The sequence below is a fragment of the Monomorium pharaonis genome, chromosome 8 (assembly GCF_013373865.1).
Source record: "Monomorium pharaonis isolate MP-MQ-018 chromosome 8, ASM1337386v2, whole genome shotgun sequence".
NCBI classification, from domain to species: Eukaryota; Metazoa; Arthropoda; class Insecta; order Hymenoptera; family Formicidae; genus Monomorium; species Monomorium pharaonis.
This window is the reverse complement of record NC_050474.1, coordinates 23,452,827-23,476,834: the sequence shown is the minus strand read 5'-3', so window position 1 is coordinate 23,476,834 and position 24,008 is coordinate 23,452,827. Positions and strand designations below refer to the sequence as shown.

The window sequence follows — 24,008 nt, the reverse complement described above, 5'->3', positions numbered from 1 at the left end:
TAACTTTTATCTTTATCTGCATCTCACGCCTACACGCAAAATACGATTTCCTCCAAATTTGGCTGGAAATATCTTCTCGTAACACCCAATCGACTGATCGATCATTCGCAAAAAAACATGCATTTGTCTAATTGTTATAAATATTTATTTAATTAACTTTTATCTTTATCTGCATCTCACGCCTACACGCAAAATACGATTTCCTCCAAATTTGGCTGGAAATATCTTCTCGTAACACCCAATCGACTGATCGATCATTCGCGAGAGGATGTGCATTTTCCTAATTGTTATAAATATTTGTTAAATTAACTTTTATCTTTTCATGCGACTCACGCCTACACGCAAAATACGATTTCCTCCAAATTTGGCTGGAAATATCTTTTCGTAACACCCAATCGACTGATCGATCATTCGCAAAAAAACAGGCATTTGTCTAATTGTTATAAATATTTATTTAATTAACTTTTATCTTTATCTGCATCTCACGCCTACACGCAAAATACGATTTCCTCCAAATTTGGCTGGAAATATCTTCTCGTAACACCCAATCGACTGATCGATCATTCGCAAAAAAACATGCATTTGTCTAATTGTTATAAATATTTATTTAATTAACTTTTATCTTTATCTGCATCTCACGCCTACACGCAAAATACGATTTCCTCCAAATTTGGCTGGAAATATCTTCTCGTAACACCCAATCGACTGATCGATCATTCGCGAGAGGATGTGCATTTTCCTAATTGTTATAAATATTTGTTAAATTAACTTTTATCTTTTCATGCGACTCACGCCTACACGCAAAATACGATTTCCTCCAAATTTGGCTGGAAATATCTTTTCGTAACACCCAATCGACTGATCGATCATTCGCAAAAAAACATGCATTTGTCTAATTGTTATAAATATTTATTTAATTAACTTTTATCTTTATCTGCATCTCACGCCTACACGCAAAATACGATTTCCTCCAAATTTGGCTGGAAATATCTTCTCGTAACACCCAATCGACTGATCGATCATTCGCAAAAAAACATGCATTTGTCTAATTGTTATAAATATTTATTTAATTAACTTTTATCTTTATCTGCATCTCACGCCTACACGCAAAATACGATTTCCTCCAAATTTGGCTGGAAATATCTTCTCGTAACACCCAATCGACTGATCGATCATTCGCGAGAGGATGTGCATTTTCCTAATTGTTATAAATATTTGTTAAATTAACTTTTATCTTTTCATGCGACTCACGCCTACACGCAAAATACGATTTCCTCCAAATTTGGCTGGAAATATCTTTTCGTAACACCCAATCGACTGATCGATCATTCGCAAAAAAACAGGCATTTGTCTAATTGTTATAAATATTTATTTAATTAACTTTTATCTTTATCTGCATCTCACGCCTACACGCAAAATACGATTTCCTCCAAATTTGGCTGGAAATATCTTCTCGTAACACCCAATCGACTGATCGATCATTCGCAAAAAAACATGCATTTGTCTAATTGTTATAAATATTTATTTAATTAACTTTTATCTTTATCTGCATCTCACGCCTACACGCAAAATACGATTTCCTCCAAATTTGGCTGGAAATATCTTCTCGTAACACCCAATCGACTGATCGATCATTCGCGAGAGGATGTGCATTTTCCTAATTGTTATAAATATTTGTTAAATTAGCTTTTATCTTTTCATGCGCCTCACGCCTACACGAAAAATACGATTTCCTCCAAATTTGGCTGGAAATATCTTTCCGTAACATAGAAAAAATACGATTTCCTCCAAATTTAATGAAATCCTATTTTGCGTTTAGACGTGAGGCGTAAAAAAGGATAAAAATTAATTTAACAAGTATTTATAACAATTAGGAAAATGCACGTTCTCCCACGAATGATTGATCAGTCGATTGTGCGTTACGAAAAGATATTTCCAGCCAAATTTAGAGAAAATCGTACTTTGCGTTTAGGCGTGAGGCGCGGGAAACGATAAAAATTAGTTTAAAAAATTTACAACAATTGTAAATTACAAGTCTTGTCGCAAATGATCGATTATGTATTATAATGACTAAATCCTATGCAATTTTTTCAAAGTTCGTTAAAAATCTCATAACCAGGGAATTTTTAACGTTTGATTGAATGGTGCCCCCTGGAAATTAACGCCTATATGACGTTCAGCTCTGGCCTCTCGGCGTTTGGCTGCTGCCTTTGACTGCTAGTTTCAGCTACATTCGAGGCACATGGTCCATTTAACGTCTCTCTTAGAATGAAAATGCTGTCGGTCGGGCATTGGCGTAGGACAAATAAAAGTTAAAGAAATAGTTTGCAATTGGAAAGGGAGACCGAGTTTTTAATGTGGTCTCGTGTTACAAGGCGACGCCAAACACCATGTTGTCACTTTAGACTTTTACGAATATCGCATTATACTTTGTGTATCGCCCGGATTTAATTTACACGATTAATCGTTGTTTTTCTTGACGGTTAAGTTTTACGATTTAAATAACGTTACGATATTGAAATTGATAAGATAAATTGTTACATCGTGACTTTCACGTAATCTACGCGTAAATAGATAGTGCTGATAATATCAACTGACTGATATAATGCTTTACATAATTCTCCATTTATGTCGCATCTCTATAGATTTCTGAGCTTCGCATCCGTGCTTTACACTTGACATAGATTCTTGACTCGCATCGTTGTTACTTCCCGTTTTTATATCACGCCTAAAAGAACAATAGCCTTCGTAGCCTCTCGCAGTAAAATTGTGCACTTTTAATGTAGAAATTGGCCGCTGTTGCAGCACGTGATTAACTGCCGTTGTACGACAACTTTTCTCTTTTTCGCGTACCCTGTGGCACAGAAAAATGGAAACGGCGAGACAAGGTGGAGAAAGAGTGGAACAGAGACGATAAACGCACACGCCGAGGAAATACTCGGCGGTTCGTGACCACCGCGCTCGTACGGGACCAAACAATATTGTCGAGCTGTGCACCGCCACGCGCGAGCTCCGACTCTTTAATATTACACCGCGAGCATTGTTTTCAGCACGAATCTTCGGTCTCTCGTACGTGCCCTTTTCGCTTCACCGTGCTGGTACGCTTCCAGAGAGTCGCTATAACTCTATAGCGGTGTACACGAACAGCGATCGGCCACCGTCACCGCCACCGCCGTCGCTGTCGCTGTTACATTCAATGGTTATCGCTGATTTCCGTCCATGAAGAGAAACTTGTGTCACGCTTTCTACAGTACCTCGTAATGAAAAATGCTTGCGCAAGAGATTGATAATAATTTCGTGAGTCCGTATTTGTTACGTTATAATTATTAATGTAATATATAGCATGCGAGCGCGAGCTGAAGATTTTGTAACGTTATTTCGTGGAAAGAAGGCAGGAAAAGAGACAATTTCGGTAGAGATTCTAAAAAGAGGGAGAAGCACGGTTGGAAGGAGAGCATCAGCGGCGCAACGCGTTAACATTGTTTGAAAGCAGGCGACTTTGATCTGGGCCCGGTTGGCGTACATCAGTCGAGTTTTATGCTTACTGAGAATTCGCTCCTTTCGCTGACGAGTAAACATTCGGTCTTTGTGTGTGGTGGCGCTCAACGATTTAGTAGGGTCCTCGAGAAGCTCGTCTTACACTTGTTCCTGTTTTGATCGGACCGATCTGGTGTTAGGATGGAAACAAACGCGCCGCATGCGAAAATCATTTGACGCATTTGATTTGCGGGGCGCAACTGGCACCTAGTTGTGACTTGTTTGAAACACAATTAACTCTCCGATTGTTATTACAAAATTTTTCGCAGGAGTCTATCTCGAGATAAATTCATTAGTTTTATTTAAAAGAGACGAGAGTTTAAGTTTATCTATAAATACAATTTTAATTGAAAGACAAGTATTTGGTACTTGTGATTATAATTGAATGTTGAAATTATGGTTAGAAAGCCATTTTTATAGTTATTACTACTGTAATGTTAATAACAACTTGTAATATATTACGTTGATAAGAAAATCGCAATTATCACAATTTAAATATAGTTGACACTGAAAATGATTATATAAATTATTAAGCCATTGTTTAACGTCACAATACTCTATATTTAAGCTATAGTAATTGCAACAATTTTTTGTCAGTGTAACACATTATGCACGCTATTTTATTATTTAATTATAATCGCAAATACTCTTCTCTCGTAAGATTTTGTCGTCGACTCGAAGAAGCGCGCGATTTCGGAAATGTTGATGAAACCGCAAGGGTTGACGCTCGGAGCTCGCTTGTCCAGCCATTAAGGGGGCCGCGTTCTCACGAAGCACGAGGGGATTCGTGTTATGTGCAGCAACGTGTGATACACGTATATCGTGCGCGCGCCTCGCGACGGGAGTGTGCACGGGGCGCCCTTAATGACGGGGTACAGCCGGGTATAATGCGTGGGGCGGACTTTGGCGCCTCCCTAATCAATTAATCAGCAAATCTCACTTTTATCTACGCCGTGTAACCACGTCATTTTCTCCTTCTCACTTTATTAGGGGACCGATTAAGGTCTCTCTTCATCCAAGAGGGGGATCGGTTGCGGATCGCTGAGCCATCTCGACAAGGGGCTTAATTGCGAGCGATATAACATCCCTGAAGGGAAACGTCTCGGAACGGAAGTGGCTCGTTCGTAAGACGACTCGTGTATCGCTTTATCGATTTTCACGTTGGCGTATCTGTCTATCTGTTCGCGGCGATCTCCTTTTCTCGCATCGAGAATGTTACTCGCTATATACATCGGAGAAGCGTTACGTCTCGTAATGGGTAGATTAACGCGATTATCCATTGACACCGAATCTACTTTGACTGCGCGTTCAACATCCACACGAGTGTAGGAACACTTAAACGTCATTGATAAGTCGTGTCGAAGAGACGTCTAATGATTGGCAAAGGAAACGGTGCATCGGCACGACGACGGTGCTGTTCGTTATCGTTGAATTAACGACTCGTTCGCATTCGTATGACGTCCGTGAGAGGCATGCGGGAAAAGGATGGATAAACGGGAGCGATGGAAGAGAACCGCGAAACAATAACCCGCACAAATAAGTCGACGCAAAGAAAGAGAGAGGGAGAGGGAGAGAGAGATCGGTTACGTCGAAAAGGAGGTACGGACGAAAGAGATAAAGAAGGAAAGACACAAGAGAGAGAGAGAGAGATCAGCCTCGTGCTCTGCTCCTCGTCCGTTAATGCGTTGCCACGAAGATCTATGGACTGCCCGTAGTTTATATGCTAATCCGTAAAGAGTGTTAAATACTCGATCATTTATCACGCCATCGCTTCGCCTTCTCGTCCTCCCTTCTCCCTTCGCCAACGTTCTTCTCCTCCGTGTGTTTTCTCTCCTCTCTTCTTTTCCTTCTGCTCGCAGGGTTCTCTTCCAGGTTCCCTCCGCGCCCAGGCGCGACGCGACATTTGTAATTATCAGCTTTTACAATTTCGCGTCTTGAGCTCGGTACTCGAATTGATCGCGCCAACGTGGCTTGAATCATCATTTTGTCTCCCGATCCGCATGGTATCTACGAATTTACGAGCAACGAGTCGATTTGGAGGGATGGTACACAGGGGCGGGGGAGGGGGGGATGTTTACGACTCGCGTGGATTGGCGGCTCCAGCGCGAGATTTACGACTCGCGCCGGATAATCCAATAAGGGAGCGTAGGGAGGTAGGGGCGTGGGTACGAGTGACGGAAGCCTGCCAGATCGCCCACGTAAGCATCCCGGGACGTTGTATCCTCACGGACGCGAGAACCGATCGTGTGCGTGCGTTATCGTCAGCGGAGGTAGGTAAGCGCCATCGGCCGCTCTCTCGAGCGAGGCCAGACCGCTGCAATAACGTCATGTCGAAGGTAAGCACGGCGAATGATAAATCACGGCGAGACCACGCTATCAAAATACGCTCGTCAAGCTAGCCAATAAATCTCTCCCGAACGAGATAAAGAAAAATTGTTCGACGCGTCCGCGACGTTCCAATTTGACGAAATCCCGCGAGAGAAGAGCGCTAAGAAGCTACCCTACATTTTGCACGGGATTTAAGCTACTTCACGTACTTGCACGTTTCAGTTTCGCGCATTGTCTCGGCGTTTTTATCTCGTCCTGTTCAAGTACGCTGCAGTACTTGCACTTTCGTCCACGCCCGACGAGCGTAACGACGCGCGCACGTGCAAACGCGGCAGATCCCCAACTTTTCGTACTCGCCTACTTAACCTGCACTTACTTACGCACTCGTTGCGCACTTAAGAGTCTTCTGAGTGAGGCAAGAGCAACGGGACATCTAAAATTAAACGTGCACGCGATCGACGCACAGCTACCGAGAATCACTCCAATGTCTCGTCAACCAGCTCCTCATCCTTTTGTTACGAAAGGAGTTTAAGTTTGAATTAAAATTCCACCGTCTCTCTTTGAGAAACTTAATTATGACAGGCAAGAGTTTTTTATATCGAATATCATATAATTTGCGAAGAATCTTGGGTTTCTAATGTTTTATTGAATTTTAATAAATACTAACAATTAGATTTCCATCTAAAAATTCACGTGGCACCTTAATTATACTCGATTCGTGGAACATCTGTTTTTTTTTTCTTTTGTACGGGGGCTCATTAAGTGGAGTTTGATCTTGATTAATTAGATTTTAGAGGGGTCTGATACCTTCTTCGGCGATACCTTAAAGACTGAGATGCACCTGAATTCAGGGGCCTTTTTCATTATAGCTTTAGTTTTATAACAATGTAAGAATTTCTTAGGATGACAATCAACGATAATTAATCTTACAAGATTTTTCTCTGTAAAAAAAAAAGAGAAATGAACGGAGAATCTCTTCCCATCACAAAGAAACGAGAAGCTTTTATAAAGATTTATTCTTTATTCTGAGAGAACCTGATGGTGTTATAAAATCGGTACAATTTAGAAAATGCTATTTCTATAGATATTAAAATAGTAGGTTTTATTGAGAGATTCAAGTAACGAAAAATTTCATTTGCAACAAAATATTGTCGAGATACTTGTCTTTTTATATCCGCTTATGGCAACTGTCAATTTGATAACGGTCAAATAATTATTTGGCAATTTCGTACGTTTTTGTGTTGAAAGGCAAAACGTGTGATTCACGCGGAAAGTCGCGACGCGAGAGCGTACTTGCTCGATTCAGACATATGTTATTATTGATATACCACTATCCGTTTATATTTCTTGTGAATTTCTGACTTGACGTTTGAAGCGACAAAAATTGTTTACCGACGTTACTCCAATTATGGTATCTTGGCACTACCAGGAACCGGTCGCATTTTTAAAAACGCCGAACCATGCCACCGCGATTCAATACTATCCCAGGCGAGTGTTTATTCGCGTCTCGCCGATCATTCCTTCGTGACACGAAATGCCGTACAATTGCGCACGATCGCGCAGGAGAGAATATAAACGGACGTCTCACGTATCCCTCGATCGTGTTGGTTATAAACGATCTTTCTCGTAGCACGCATACCGATACACGGATAGCTGCACCGACAGACAGACGAAGATCTGTTATTGCACTCGGCGGCGGGTTGGATAATCGCGTTCTGCAGGCGAAGTTCGATTCCCGGAATCGAAATATTCCTTGCATGCAATATTCAAAATAACCCACGGGGATCCGCGAGAACCATTCGCTTCGCCGCGTTCGTGGAAATTTTGTGCGGAGAGCTATGCCGCAGCATCGCTATCGTATTTGCCACAATTGGAATGCTATTAGCCTCTTAGATGTCACAAACTGTGGGAAAACGATGTTTCAGTTATCATACTTGATTGGAAAAATTATTTTTTATGCTTATAAATGTTTCCTTCAAAAAGATTTTCTTTAGAAAAAAAAACTGATTACATTAATCACAGTTTTCTTTCAATTATTAAATTTTAGAACAAACTTGTTGTAAATTTGTAAAATGTTGTGGAAAATGGATTATGAAAGAATATAAAAGGCAGAAAGTTAACAATAAGAGATTGAGACTCGTACGACACAGGAAAGAATGCAAGCACAGCATAGATTTTTGTACCTAATGTTGTAACGTTATGAACACACGTATCTCACAATCAGTATGATTGCCACATTTCTACTTTTCGACTTTTTTAGAGATCGAACTACAGGAATTTAAACCCCAAACAGGGAAATTGATTTTACGGGAGCCACCCACATAGTAGATGGTAAGCGTGATATACATTAGCAGGACAGAGGGCAGGGACATTTTACTCAAAACTCCCTCGAGAAACTTCGAATACTAGAGAAGTGTGGTAACCGTCTAGTAACTCGAGACATGGACTGCGTTCTAAAATTCATTGCCAGTACTGAAAATCTATAGTATATGTAACGTGAACCGTAGATTTTTAGTTTCCTGGCAGGGAATTTTGAGACGCAACTACAGCAGTCAGGCAAACATGTGGCATCGTGCAACAAAAAGTATTTCTCATCGAGAGACTTTTAGTGAAATGAGGAGTACGAAAGATTTAATTGATACTGTATGATGTCAAAAAATTCTTTATGACACTAATGACCCGAATTATATGCAATCTAAATTGAAGGACAAAATTTGGACAATATTACGAAAACGTTGAACCTTACAAATGAAATGAGTGAATGCACTTCTTCAAACTGAACTCAGAAATAGTTCGTAAATCTATTGCTTGACAATTTAAACGTTAAAATAAATTCTCTCTGACTGTCATTGCATTTTTTTTCAAACATATTTTTCTTTGTAAATTATAGTAAAACACACACATGCAATTCTGCATTAGAATAAAATTCTAAACTTAAATTAATAAGTTTTTCTATTGAAAATAAAAATAAATAGACCTGCATGTCAAATTTAATCATACGTTTTGCATATGTGTGTGGTTAGTTTACCGCGCGCGCTCTTTTATCATATAAACGCGCGAGAGAAAGAAGCCGAAATAGAATCCACCGTCCAGGGGAGCAGTCTGTAAATGAGCAGAAGAGGAAGAGGCACTCGCGGCCGGCGGGATGACGGGGGAAGGGTTGGGCGAAAAGAACTTCGGCCGGTCAGATAATCGCGGGCGTTAAACTTTTATAGGCCTGATTTTCATTTATATGTTAAACGCGTCATAACTCGGGAGTTAGAGAGAAGGTGGTGAACGCGTGTGTTGCGTGCGTGTAAGTTTTGTTCCCGGCGGTACGCTCTTGGTCTCAAGTGGCTGGTAGGGTTAAGGGGTAAGGGGGTCTCGCGACCGACCGAGGAGCGGGGGAGAGTTTTATTTCTAACAAATGAGCGGCAGGCACGATGTTATAATATAAAAAGATCAGGACATATACCCCGGCTTCCTTCAGTGAGAGAAAGAGAGAACCGCGGCCCGTCTCTTGACTAATCGTTTTTTTATGACTGGTAAAATATCACCATGGACACGCACACCTGTACACATGCTTCTGCTCTCGATGGCGATGCTCGCGCTGACGCATACGAGAGCAGCGCGTTCGTCACACAAGAAGCGGAACACGCTGTACCGATCTCAATGGTTCCATCTCCGCGACCTCGACTTTTTTTTTTAGATCTGTGCTTTCTCGCCGCGCTTACTTTAGCATTTTTTCGACATTTACTTTAAGCTCACTAGAATATAATGGACTTGTACGCCTGCTGCGAGCAGTTTCTTTGATTTCTTTAGTCCTTTCATTTTTTTATCTGACCCTTTTTCCATCTTTGCAATGAACCCGACGAATCCTTTTATCCGCAACGCTACTTTTTAATATTTGATCAGTGCCGATGACCTAACACTAGTCATTCTCACATGTATTATTCTCTCTCCACTTATATACATACATACATTCGTACGCACGCGCGCGCATGTTACCTTCATTTTACTATACATGTCCCTCCTTTACTCATTGGAACCAGAGAAAAAAGGTGTGACCACAGACTTCCGGACAACATGACGCCTTTTCAGGCTGCATAACAATATAATATCTCTCGAAATCCCTTTGAGGGAAGGACAGAGCTGGTTGTCTCTTGTGAGAGCGCGTGACAAATGAACGCTTTGGAATACATTACTTTGGAATACGCATCGCTTATCTTTTAAAAATATAGACTAATAAGTGGACGGTAATATAAATGGGGAGACTGAATGCGACAGATAAAAGAGAGCGGAAGAGGTCGTTGGTCACCTGAATTTAAATCGCGAGTTTGTACTAAATCTTTCTCTTGAGAAACTGGAAAATTTATGCGTGCCACATCTGGACCCATCGAGTAATAAAGCGATAATAAGTTAGGCAATCACTGTTCGATACTTTGTTGAGGTATTTTTCAAAAGACGTATTAATTCATAGCTTTTCATAGTTTACTCTGTTGCTTAAAAAATTAAGTGCCGAAATTGTAAAAATTGTGCTAACGGGTCTCCCTAAATGTAATAATATCGTGTTTCTTCTTACAATCGTGGTAAGAAGGTTTTCCGATTTATACGTCTTACTTTTCCGATATTTTTAATTCCCTTTTAGAAGAGCCGTCTTATGCTCGTATGCAGGAATGCGTTAAAATGTATAAAATATAGTGCAGCCCATGATGTCCCATAAAGGGACGCGATAAAAATCGAACGATCCATTAAATGCTCTTCGTTCCGGTAATCGTTTAATCAACATCGTGGAACCCGTAATCGTGCTCGTGGTAGCGCTCCGCATCTCTACTATAAAATCAGTATAAAGTCGCATAAAGGTCCATTGCCAGCCTCCTAATTCCTACGGATATAACCCGCAAAGATCCCGCAGATATATCGTTTCCAAGGCGATCCTCCGTTGCCTGAGCAATTTAGAAAAGTGACAACTATAGCTCTCAAGATGCAACGGATTTTTACGAGTACGAGCGAGAAAAGATATCAGAAGATCAGGAGACATGATACGACGTACTAAATGTTTATTAATAAAAACGTTTCCAACCATAATACATCTGTAAACAGGCCCTTTTAGAATCGTGATTTTGAATCGTAAAAAACAGACGCTTTCAGGATTTACGTGTTTCAAACGAAACCAATTCATTTTTATATATGCTGAAAGCTATACCTTATGAAGTAGCATGAAGTAGCTTAGCCTGGTTGTTTGGCGTTCTTTTGCATCTCGATTACATTTGTCATAAACAAACAACAATCGCGACAATACGACGCGAAAACTCATCGAAGAAAATGACATACGAGCCGCGGCGACTTTTGACCGTTGCGCTTGGAGACATCAATGCAAGCAGAAGGAGGAACGCCGAGCTATGGAGAACGAAGACGAATCCCAGATAGCGAGATAAATGGTTAGATCTATCAATTCTCCGGGTAGAGATGAAAAAAAAAATTAAATCTAAAACGGTATTAACATCAATTTTACTGCAAACTGCATCGATGAAGCTGCCACGGTCATAGACGCGAAAGAAAGGAAAGGCGAGAAAAAGAGAGGAGAGAAAAAGAAAGCACGGTGGTGGGAGTTGTCTTTGCCAGAACAGGGCAGAAGTGAGAGAAGGGAAGACGGAAGGAGAGAAAGAGAGGGAGAGCGAGAGCGAGGTGTCCGAACAAATAGAAACGTTCTCCTCGCTCGGCTCGAGACTGCCCTGTGAGGTCGCCGACTACATAGCGCTGTCGTGTAAACACGCGCTAACTGCCTTCTCTCGCCGACGCCGGCCGTCGTCTCCATCTCGGCCACCTCCGTCGCGCGTTCCAAGTTCCTACCTATCGCGCGACCACCGCGGCCGCCGCCACCACCGCCGCCACCACCGCCGCGGCCGCGGCCGCGGCCGTCGTCGTTTCTGCACCTCCATCACGCGCGACCGGTCGACCGTCTCGTCGAACTCGTAAACGACTCACTTTGGCGATTGAGGACCGTAACGCGGCCGCGCCGCTTAGCCATTTGCTCCGAGCGTCGTCGGACTCTCTCCTCGGACGACTACACGCGGCGACAGCAGCAGCCGTCTTCTCCCCTCCTGTTCCGTAATACGATTGTCTTATCTTCCATCGCTATCTTTCGCACGATGCAGCGCGTTTAGTGGCGCACAAGATTCCTCGTGCGAGCTCTGGCGATCGCTATCGATGACTCGTGCTAATCGCGAACGGTAATGAACGAGGTACTTTACTCTTTTTGTTTTTTGTTGTTTTTTTTAACATATCTATAAAAGCATCTTAGCACCTTTCAAGTATCCACTAATGTTAATGATACGTGTTAGACCTTATAACTTTTCAATCGTTACCAAGTAAGCTGAGGCTTTTCATCTTTCCGACAGCAAAGTGATTACATGACGATTTGTCTATCTCTTTCTCTTTCTCTTTCTTTCTTTCTTTCTTTCTTTCTGCTCTTTTTTACTTTAACGGGAAGGAGGTCGAATTTCCTACGTTGGCAAACATCTACCTCGATAAATTCTCATCGGACATACCGCGGCTGACTCTCGTGAGAAACAAAGATGGCCGTTGATACGGCCATACGCGAGAAACGGTGCGTTTTGTGTGCCCGTTCGATTAGCATTGCGGTGCGAGTTGTTTCGCTTCCTCGTTAATAAGAGAGCTCGTAGGCTTCGCGTTTCCCTTGCTCCTCGCGTTCGCGCTTTCTTACCTCCATCGACTAATATACGCGCGATTCGAGCCACACGCATAATCTTCTCATGGCTCGAATAACTTCGCGGACGCCGTAGACAATGCCCTCGCTGTTTCTGCGTGGGAGTCTACTCGCGTTCCTGGACGCGCGGCGAAATGTTGAGGCGGCGCGCGGCGGTATTCTCTATACATACGTGAACGAGAATCTCCTTGGCTTCGTCTGCAATATCGCGGATATCAATCACGGTGACGTGGTGTCGTGGCCGCGGGTCGGATATCATTCGTGAAAGTTAATTGACTTCGCGCGACGGCATTAATCTCATTAAACGGCCTATTCGCATACAATATGAAATCAAACTCGGTGGAGCGGAGTATGGGTAAGAGATCTCTCGATCCCTCCGGGCGAGAGGCATTAATACCCGTTACGATCCTCTCATGGCCGTGCGTTTCGCCGATGCGTATACAGCCGACGACGCGCAACAACGAAGAAGCACGATTCGATCGCGCAGCCCTGTTCTTCCCTCCCTCTCCCCCTCCTCCTCTCGCCCTGTCCGCTTTCGGAGCCATCCGTCCCTTCATTATTTACGTCTTGATTTATTATAATCGAAGCGCGCTCACGTAGCTCCGTTTGATCCGTACCGAGGTGAGACTCCCGTTTCTCTTTTTCTCGCCCTTTCTTTCTCCCTTTCTTGGCTCTTCACTCCCTCAACTCTCTCTCTCTCTCTCTCTCTCTCTCCCCTTCTCTCCGCTCGTGTGGAGACGAGCATTTCTCTTTCGCACGCATATCGCTCGGTACAAGTGAGAGAAGAGAGAAAGGGGGGGGGGAGGGGGGAGCTAAAGAGTGGACCACGAACAACCGAATGCCACTTAGAAGCCGTATTTTACGTCAAACGTCGCCAGGTTAATCGATCCCAGCGTATCCTTTCGCGCCACGTAATTTTATCTCTCGTTTGTGTCGGGACAAGCGCAAACGACTGTGGAATTTCTTGACTTGTATTAACCCTGTCCTTCAGTGAAGTAGTCGCAAGCCGTGCGACATTGCCACCCTCGATGCCTATCAGCGCGCTACCTGCTGCAACCTAGTCTCACCGGGCGGTGAGAAATTTCGACGCACAAAGAAGTTTCGGTCCATCATAGTATCGTTATTTAATCGAATCTGTTTTTATATATTTAGTCGACATTTTAATTCTCTTTCGTTCGAATTCGATTCCGCCACCTCGAAGAGTCGCTCTAACTACGCTACTGTACCGAATCAAATCATTATATCTATAAGATTTTTTTATGACTGCCACACCTCTCCGAACATGTAGACAGAAGGATTCATCGCGACGACAGATAGCCAATATCAAGGTGTGGCTCCGAACCGAAAGGACCGAAAAGCGTCGCGCGCGGCCTTTATCGCGATATCTCGCAATCAAATTGAACCGGCTACCGAATTAAATTGTGGAACGCGCGGATTGGAACGAGCGTAAATCTTCGACGGAAACGTCTCGTTACGATCCTCCTGCTACGTCGACGAGCAGGTGTGAAAAAAAACGAGCATTAGGAGCAACGACACTGGGAGATATTAGCTGCCGGGGCGATACGTCATTCGGCGAATCGTCCGGACGCGATAATAAAAGAAGAGTGGAGCGATAAGATGACTAACGCGTTGGTTAACGCGAATTTATATTAGCCACAGGTCGGAGTTTATTATCTAAATTGAATTAGCGTGCGCTAACGCGCCGCGTGGATTTTTATCGCGGGATGCGGCAAAAAAATATGCCTTGCAGCTGCTTAAAAAGCCACGCTTGACGGGATCGTTCTCATTTGCGGCTTCGTATCCCTTATCCATGCCGTATATTATTCATACATTCTAGATCGGACAAATTGCCGTTGTGTAATTTTGTGCACGGAGACCGATCACCGTGGTCGCCAGTCAGCCCGTGAAATTGTGCGCCCGACGTTTCGCCAATCGGCTTCTCTCTCCCGTCGACATTTACGAGCGAATTAACCGCGAGTAACGAAGGGGTGCGACGGGCGTAAGGCGCGTTGTATTTCCGGTTCTCGTCTCGAAGAACCGAAGATAGGCGATGATTGTTACAGTCGAATGTTTGAAATATTTTCTTTATAATTTCGTTGTCTTCTTGGTTATTAATGCGCGAAAAGAATTGTTAAAATATATTAATTATATACTTTTTTATCATATAAATAGTTGCACTTTAGAGAACGTACAGTTGCAAAATTAATTGTCTGGACGCAGAATATTAAGAGTTTAGTCTATAATACGAATTAAAAGTATACATTTGTATCGCATTATTGGCGTTGTATCTTGATGAACGACGTCTGCGTCGAATCGTTAAGTGCGTTTCGATCGACCATTTCGCGATCGATTCCCACGTTTACGACAATCGTGACCGCGACATAGATTATTCGATTTTATGTATTTTCTGAATTGGCAACCGCGAAAGAAGGGATCAACGTGAAAGGGTTACAGAGTAAACCAGGGGTCCTTTCGGAACATTTAAAGAGTTTATAGGCCACGGATGGATGCGTTGGCCGCCCACAGAGGGCTTTCGAACGGTCTCCATTGAGAGCAGAGAGATGTAGGCAGAGAGGCGAAAACGAAACGACGATAGCGAAGACCGTGAGGAGAAAGGGAGGAAGGGAGGGAGGAAAAGGGTGGGAGGTGGAAAGGAGAAGTCAAAGTCAGTTGTCGGAGATTATTAGGCGGTCGACATAAAACGTGCTTAGGTGCGATTTAATATTTCCAGCTACGAGCATAAAATCCGACTCTATCGAGTCTCGCTCTTGGGTGAGAAAGAGAGGAAGAGGCAGAGGGAGGAGGAGAGAACGAAGGACGCAAAGGGACCACGGAGTATTTCGTTTCTTACACTTCTTTGTTGACGCCGACATCATGGATGCCTCCTTCTCTCGTATAAACTCTTACTTCTTTCGTCGCAATAAGCCTCGATTATTCTTAGAGATTGTTTTCACAATTTCATTTTGGTTCGACGCTCGCGTAGGAGGCCCGTGGAAATCCATTCACCGGCCTTTAATAGACCGATTTTATTTTACGATGGGAACACTACGGTAAAATCTGCTCGATGACTTTGTTTCGCTCAGACCAAATAATAATTTATCATTACTTGCACATATTATACACGAATGTGATATTTCTCGGAAATTTAATTATAATGCTTCCAATTTAATGAAATAAGAGATAAACGCTCGGAGAAAGCTTGGAGATGGTAAGGATGAATCGTTGGAAAAACGTCAATGATTTCTCTTGGAAGACTAGATCCGTTCAAAGAAACGCGAGTGGACACGAACGGAACCTCATTCGGATTAGAGTTGTCCAAGGACAACGGATGGGTCTTTCTCTTCCCGCGAGACGATATCGGTGGGATAAAGCCGATTGATTTCGCCCCTATAATGGGAATTCGCGGAGTGGATCCCCAACCATATTATTTCGAGAAAGCGACTCCGGATAGTGTCAATCGGTTTTCGTCTCGTATTTTCTCGTTTCTTGCAAAGCCACCTCGGTTATATCTGTGTGGTGTATTTTTACGCCATTTATTATTTTTATCTTACTTTTATTTGGGTACCATTTACCGATACAACTACTGTTTGCAATCACTGTCTTTGCGATTTCATCGAGTCCGCTTTATCTTCTCGGAACTATGTAGTACTTTCTGGAGGCTGCAATTATCTGGCGTCTCCCTCGCGATTGTTCCATCACGCCGTGTAAATGTCTGAATGCGAAGCGAACCAAAATACGAGCAAGAACGAACAGAAGAGTCTTCCGCCGCGCCAATTTGCACGATGTAACAGAAATACCTCGGTTTCTCAACAATTTAAAAGCGCACATTTATCTTAAGTGCTTTTGATTAAAATCTATTCAATTTGTCAGAGATACGATCCTTAATTTTTTTTTACTGAGCCCTCCTTATCAGTTGCTCGTATATAGCTCGCTCATATCATTTTTACGCGACTTCTTAACGCCTTTATCGTCGTATTTGTTTAGAATTATCCTTAAAGAATTCTTTTTTAAAGACAGTCCGCAAACATGTCGTGTCGCTTCTTAAAGCGTGTGGGGCAGATTTGAGATGCGGCGCGATAACCGGCTCGTGGAGTTTACTGAGCGTAGCGAGAGAGAGAGAGAGAGAAGGCCGGGCTTCTTGGGCCACTCGTTGTTCTGGACGTTACGGAGATTTTATAGGAGCGTAACGCACACCAGCGGCATTGTATGTGCCGCTCGACGTCATAATGATTATAATTGCCTTTGCTATCTTTAATGTCCTGGAAGTCGGGTAATGGTAGCGAATTATTATGGCCGCTCATATAACCCGTCGCTGATCTTGATATTCCCACTTAAAGTTCGTCATTTCCAACGTCCACGGATATTTTCCTACACTTATTGTTAACGAATTGAACCTACTCTGATTTTCCTTCTCTTCAAGTGCGTTTTTGCCGTTTATTGAAGCCAGGGCAACTGTCCCTATTACTGCCGCTTTAAACATATAGAGTGGTAATATTGATGTGCTTATTTTGTAATTTTTTAAATATATAATAAACATTCTTTTTTAAAATAAACATTTTTCTTAAAAGCAACAACTTTGAAAATTAATATTTGAATATAATGAAAAAAATAAGAGCTAGTATATTGAATCGCTAGTTCTACCAGTCAATATCTTTTGAATATTGTCTTCTCGATAAAATGTTTTGTCGATGTTTTTCTTACGTTGCTTTTATTATATTACAGGACATTAAAAGCCTGCTCGTATACATTTTTATTATTAATGTTAATCTTTTATTATTAATATCAATTTTTTATTAGGTACTTGTATATGTGGTCGAAACACTTTACGTCCGAGAGATTTCTATAAAATGAAGTTTCTTGTCGTCATAATTGCATCACACCACATTCACGCTTTAACGATCTCTCAAATCCTTTGAAAGAGCAAATACGACTATTGGAGGAAACGAGCGATAAAATTTTTATCTCGCTTTCGCACGTTTGTCGTAATTCAAGCGAATCAACCGCGGAATTCGCATGGTTGGGCGAATTTGCGTGCAGGAGAATTATTTAATAATAATTTAGCCAATTTAAAAGGAATCTCTAAAGCATATACATTTTCTACGTTTTCAAGTATATATCTCACGAGATATCAATCTCTTAATATTATATCGTAAGAGAAACTAGACATACCATATTGAATTTTAAATTAAGATTCGCGAATAAATGTCAATTTTATCGCAATAATCTAATGCAAGAATCAGGTTATGATCAATAATTTAGCATTATTATTATAGTGATGAGTGTGTGTTCTCGCACGAAGACTTTGTTTTCTTCATGGTTATTCTCATATCTAATATCTTAATCTTGACATTCGAAAGGAAAAGTCGGAGTGCATTACGTAAGGCTGCGCCCGCTTCCGTTTCATTCGAGACGCACCCTTAAAAAGGTTTACGACCGGAAGTCGATCCCTTGTGTTTGCGGGGGCGGATGCGACGATATACCGTCCGCGCGAAGCATTTCAAGATACAAGGACTCGCGGGCAATTATGTAATTAAGATAATAAGTCGGAGTGTAGGTCCAGGTTGTCCGTCGATCTCCCTTCTTCTCTCTGCTCCAAACGAGACTTGGTAGACCGTATGGAAATTTACTTTATATCACTATGCATTTTAGGGAAGCGTGAGATGTGCATTCTTAAAAGTATATTGTATGTACATAACATACAAAAGAATTTGGACAGGATGTTGTAAATGCATACTTCTACATTTGCCTATTGTTATTTCACTTGTAACATTATGAGAACAAAGTTATCGACACTCTTTATCCAGCCGGAAGAAAACTATCTTAATCTCAGGCACGGTAGAAAAAAGTCGCGCATCGATAATTGTTGCTCGTAAAGTTAGCGACGTGTACCGCGCCAAGTGCTTTGTGTGTGTGTGTGTGTGTGTATGTGTGTGTGTGTGCGCGCGTGAGAGAGAGCTCTTCTTGCTCTCCACATTCGTCTCCTCTATCGCGTTTCGCGTCTCGAGATCGTAAAATTCATCGTACGGTGGTCAAGAGGCCAGAACGAGGAAGAACTTAGAAATCGGTTCGACGATCTTTACGTCCGAGAAGTGCGATTCGTGACACATTTGCGATATAGGTACTCCACTTCCTTCCAACCATATTAATATTTAACAAAGTATTCTTCAAGGTGCTTAAAACGAATTAACCGGATCATTTATTACAGCTCGCAACCAGTAGAATAAAATCGCAAACATCTTGTGGCAATGAACGAATTGACAATCTTGACAAATCCTTTAAAAGAAAATTATTAAAATTTTCAAGGAATCGCGCTCCGTTGATCGAACGCGATCATTACCGGACATTCTTACCGAACGCACTGTGTGTATACACCCCGGTCGCTATAATCACGGCACCTTCGAGTCCGTTAACGTTACTAAGCACGCGTACATCGATCATCGGCAAAGATGGCTCTCCCCGTGGTTGCCCGGGACGTAAGTCGTCCGATCAACCGGCGGTCGTATCAGGAATTATTATTCACCGGCCGTCAGTGGATGAGAGAAGGAGAGGGCGGGGCTGCGGCGCATGCATCATCGAGAGCAAATTCCGTTGCCCCGTCTTTATTTTACCACGGTAGTGATGTACACACGGACGGCACGTAGGATACAAACGAGTGAGAGAGAGAGAGAGAGAGAGAGCTGCTCATCTCCCCTGATCCTCACGTGGCTGCCGTCAGTCCGCTTAACTGTAGATCAATCAATATACCTCGCTTGAACCCTCAGCCTCTATGCTCTTCGTCCCCTCCTCCCTTGCCTTTTACTTCGTCCTCTCCCTCCGGCTGCCCCTAACGAGCTCATCGCTCGTGCAGCCAAAGAAAAAACACGAGAAAGTGGTACAAAATGGCCCTTGAGAAATGCTGTCCGTCTATCCGTTTCTTCGTTCCTTCGTTCCTATGATATGTTCGTTGCTTCGTCTCGTCAAGGGTAGCGGTCGAGATCGAGGGGGACGAGCGAGGGTGAAGGGGTTCGCTGCGAAAATTGAGCGAGGAGTATGAATAAATTTCTCTCTCTCTCTCTCTCTCTCTCTCTCTCTCTCTCTCTCTCTCTCTCTCTCTCTCTCTCTCTGCCCTTTTCATCGATTAACTTCGATTAACGATCTACTGCACGTGGTGGCGATTGCCAGGCACCTGCCACCTCACGCTGTGAAACCGTCCGTTCTACACAGCTGTACGCGCGTCGTGCGTGCATACTGCACGTATTTCGTTTTGTCGCCATACATCTCGTGCGCGCAGCATTTTTTCACGTGACAGGCGTCGACATTTACGTCTTCACATGGGCGTTGCGCTTTGACGTATTACTTTACATTTCTGCATCACATCGAACGAGCACCGCGGTACTCTCATTAATTATGTGGTCACTAATAAAGTATGAAAGCCATGAAATAGAATTTGAACGGTTAGTTTGAATATAAATAGTTAATTAGCATTCGCAATAAAATAAGTAAAGATCGCCGATATCAAAACACATACGACTTTGTTTTGGATTTATATTCCTTAAACAAGAACTAAAATGAAATCTTTGAAACATAAATACAAACTAGAAAGTTTTTTATCAGTTTTTATCAGATTTAATAAAGTGGATATTTAATTTTCGAAAAATAAATATCGCTTTAGAAAACCTCTGTTCGATATTGATACCTTTTCCTACTGCCATTATTTTCGATATAAAATACTCGAGTGCTTAGGATATAAATATACTAAGAAAAACTAGGTATAATTAAAGCATACATTCAGTACCAACTGAAATTCAAATGCGTAATATACACGCCACGCATTTGCAATTACTTTTGTTACTTTCATAATCCGCGGGCAATCTAGGTGGAAAACTAGATGGCATAGACGGTGAGCGTAAGGCAGCGTATTAATTATTATTTGCCCTTGGGGAGAAAGATAGTGTTGCGAAACACTGCGCGATTAGTTGAATGAAATTTATCGTCGCGGCGAATGTGCGAGTCGAGTCGAGTCGAGTCGAGTCGAGTTGAATTGCGAAGGGCGGAAAGAGTCGAAAGAGGAAAAGGAATAAGCCCGTAGTTGCTTATCGAATGTGCGTTTAAGGGATGCAGAAAGCACCAGAGAAAAAGAGGATAAGAAGAGACACTAGGAGAAGAGAAAGCGAGGGTGTACGGGGCTCATATTATAAAAGCAATTAGGAGGTCTCAGATTAGATATAGCACATCGTACATAACAAATATGATAATACGGGCCGCCAGCCCGAAGGGGGTTTGGCTTTCGTATGGTCGGCGAGGGTTTCGGGTTATGAGGCAGGTTAAACGGAATCATTAATAATCGGAGCTAACTAATCTGCCTGTCGCTATGAGCACACTTGTTTCACTCCTGTTTTTATTACCACGCCGCAAGGTAACGTTTTATTCTCCCGATCGAGAGACGAGGAGAGCATTGAAGAGAAAGGTATTTGCGCGATTATAAACGTGCACGCGACATAAAAATGTTGATTGGTTAATTATTTCGAATTGTACCAGCTGTACACGGGGCGAATTTTCTGATAGAAATCATGATGCAACTGATTCGTGGGACAACGTAGACTTGAAGTATTTTATTTTATTCTACTTTTAGTAAAGTTTTAAATTATGTAGTCAGTTTTATATATATTATATAGTTAAATTGTAAAGTCTAAGAGAAAAATGATTTCTGTACAACTAATAAAAAAAGATCTTATCACGCTTCTCAATTATAATGTAATGCTACCCATTATCGTGCACAAGATGTTTCTACACGTATATAATTTCTGTAAGAGTCACAAAAAGGAACGTGCTTTCCATTAAATTTAATATGTTAACATACTAGTGACAAGACATTTTGAAATGTCTTATTTGTTTCGCACGTTACGACGAGACTCATTTGTCTATACTTCTTTCTGTTTCAGTTGTATGAGCTGGACGATAACCCTGAACGGAAGGTATTCCTCGATGACCTCTTTTCTTTCATGCAAGCAAGAGGTGAGTCTATCAACGGAATAGTAATTACCCCGATGTATTCGATGAAACGATCTAACGTGAAAATAATGCATGACACCTTGGCACGATGCTTGCGAAAAAGTAACAAACTTATATTACAAACATTTGTTATTCCCGCATTCAAGGACTCTTTTACTGATAAAAATTTTATCGACGAGACGTTCCGCGAGAGATTCCTTCGGCATTTGCCATGCAATTGCTCTTTACAGAGGCGAGAATATACCGCGAATATTTTGCATGTAAAATTTTAAAAGTAAAAAAGTGCGCGCTCTACTTAGACACATTGATGTATCTGTAATTTATATTTAACTCATAATCGTCACACGCTTTGTCATTGTCACGCGCTGCTCTTACCGCTTCGTCACTTAAAAAAAAATATGTTCGGAGCTCGATTAAGAGAAGCTTGAGAGAGCAGACGGTTGAGCGAGAATTATTCGAGTTTTTTCAAGGCAGACGTACTTCGCAAATTTGTTTAGATCCGCCGTTTGAATTTGTCGGCCGTTGAGAAAGATATACGTATGCGTGACTGCCGCGACCCGCATCTCGTTTCCTGCACACGTGGATTTTCGTAGCCGGTACGTCCGACCGCGCGTCGTAAACGTCCACGTGGTTAAAAGGTTCGATAACACGTTGCATCTGCTCGGCACCGAAAGCACCGAAATTAGAATCGACGAGCGAAGCGGAACAACGCCCGTGAAATCGCACATTTTCTCACGCGTTCATCCGCGCGATGGCGTGTTCTCACATCTTTTACACGCACGACAGACGAGGAGTTGGAAGATATAAGATGTGATTCGAGACACCGCGTAATTATTGGCGCAATCGCGACTTACCTTCGCCGCTTTATCGCTGCTCTACGTGGGCGCGCGAGGGCGAAGTGAAACTTGAACGCGCTTACAGAAAGGAGATTGATCCGCGGTGAATCGCGGCTCGAGCGTTAAACGGTGAACCGGAAACGTCGAGGCTCTAATTATAAACATGGCGACTCGTCCATCAATCAAGCCTGCCGGTGATGCGTCAGTGGTGCTTTCTGTTCTTTTCTTTCTTCTCTCTCTCTCTCTCTCTCTCTCTCTCTCTCTCTCTCTCTCTCTCTCTCTCTCTCTCTCTCTCTCTCTCTCTCTCTCTCTCTCTCTCTCTCTCTCTTTCCCCCTCCCTCTCCGTCTCTCTACAAAGTTTGTGGCGCAATTTTGAGTCTGAGACGATGCTATTATTATGCCTATCTCCCTAGCGATAATTAGAGTAGATTGGATCAACATATCTGTCTGTCTCTTTCCAGTCGTCGCTCTGTTGAGCGTCAGTATTTTACGAACGGTAATTTGGTACGGGAAAGAGCTGCTAAGGTGCTAAACGATCGTTCGGAAAGTGATAACGCGTGGCATTGGGAGACTCTTATGTAACGCGTGAGAACTGATCGCGAACATCAGTTTGCAACGTTACATTTGAAAAAAAATATTGATAGAATTCTCCATTAATATAGAAGTTGTAAAATGTGACAGAATGTGCGAACGGGGGATGAGATATCACGATAATGCGCGACCGTAGAGCAACGAATAGCGTCGTTTGTTTCGCGGGTTATTATACTTCATGAATGATAATAACGAGTCGACGATCATAAATCCTCGAGGAGATCAATGCCGATTGATCTTTCGATTCGCTCGTAACGCGGTTCGATTAAAATCGCGGCGAGGGAAGAAGAAAAAAAAACGAAGGGAGCGGGAAAGAAGGTATCTCGAGCCCGGACGCGTATCTCGAGGTCTCGCGAGTCCGCTCGGACGTTGAGCAGAGAGGGCCCTTCGGGACTTGGGCCCTCCCGCGGGCTGCGTTATTGTGCCGACGCGCGGCTGCCCCACGCACGCAATAATTCAACACTAACGTAACGCATAACACCTTACTACGTCCATAGGTATAAAAGACCATTCATCATATTCGGGTATATTAGTCCAGCCACCACCAATTTGTGTTTGCTATCATCGCACTCCAACTAGGCGTTCGGCTTTTTAGATATACAAACGCGCGGACAAATTATCGCGTTTAGCTGATTATCACCTCTGACGGTGGTATTTTCGTATTTTCTTCCACGTGTGATAACTTTAAGGATTCGCGCGAGAGAAAAATGGCATTTTCTCTTTCGTAAGTTTTGAGATTTGATCAACTAATCGAATAAGCAAAATGCATATTTTGATTAAAAAATCGCTCAGCTCCACAACGAAAATAAAATGGATTTCTTTACCATTTAAATGTTACAGAGTGTCATCATTTAGTTTAAAACGGTTCGGAATACTGTAGCGTTTCCCGACAGACAAATGCGGTACTCTATTGCATTCTTTTATGCAAGCTATTATGTAGATAATAACGCTTGCAATAATAATATCATTTATTGATAATCGTACGATATTTATCGGAGTAATATACAGAAGTTATC

The 24,008-nt window shown here is 42.4% G+C and overlaps 1 protein-coding gene across 2 annotated transcripts in view; it reads left to right on the top strand.

The window, feature by feature from the left end:
- Positions 1 to 24,008, top strand: part of LOC105834405 (protein dead ringer homolog) — a 107,550-nt gene that overhangs the window by 61,607 nt on the left and 21,935 nt on the right. For both annotated transcript variants that reach the window (XM_012676858.3, XM_012676857.3), the window contains exon 4: positions 21,496 to 21,568. In XM_012676858.3, coding sequence (XP_012532312.1) covers positions 21,496 to 21,568 — 73 coding nt within the window. The remainder of the gene's footprint in view (positions 1 to 21,495; positions 21,569 to 24,008) is intronic.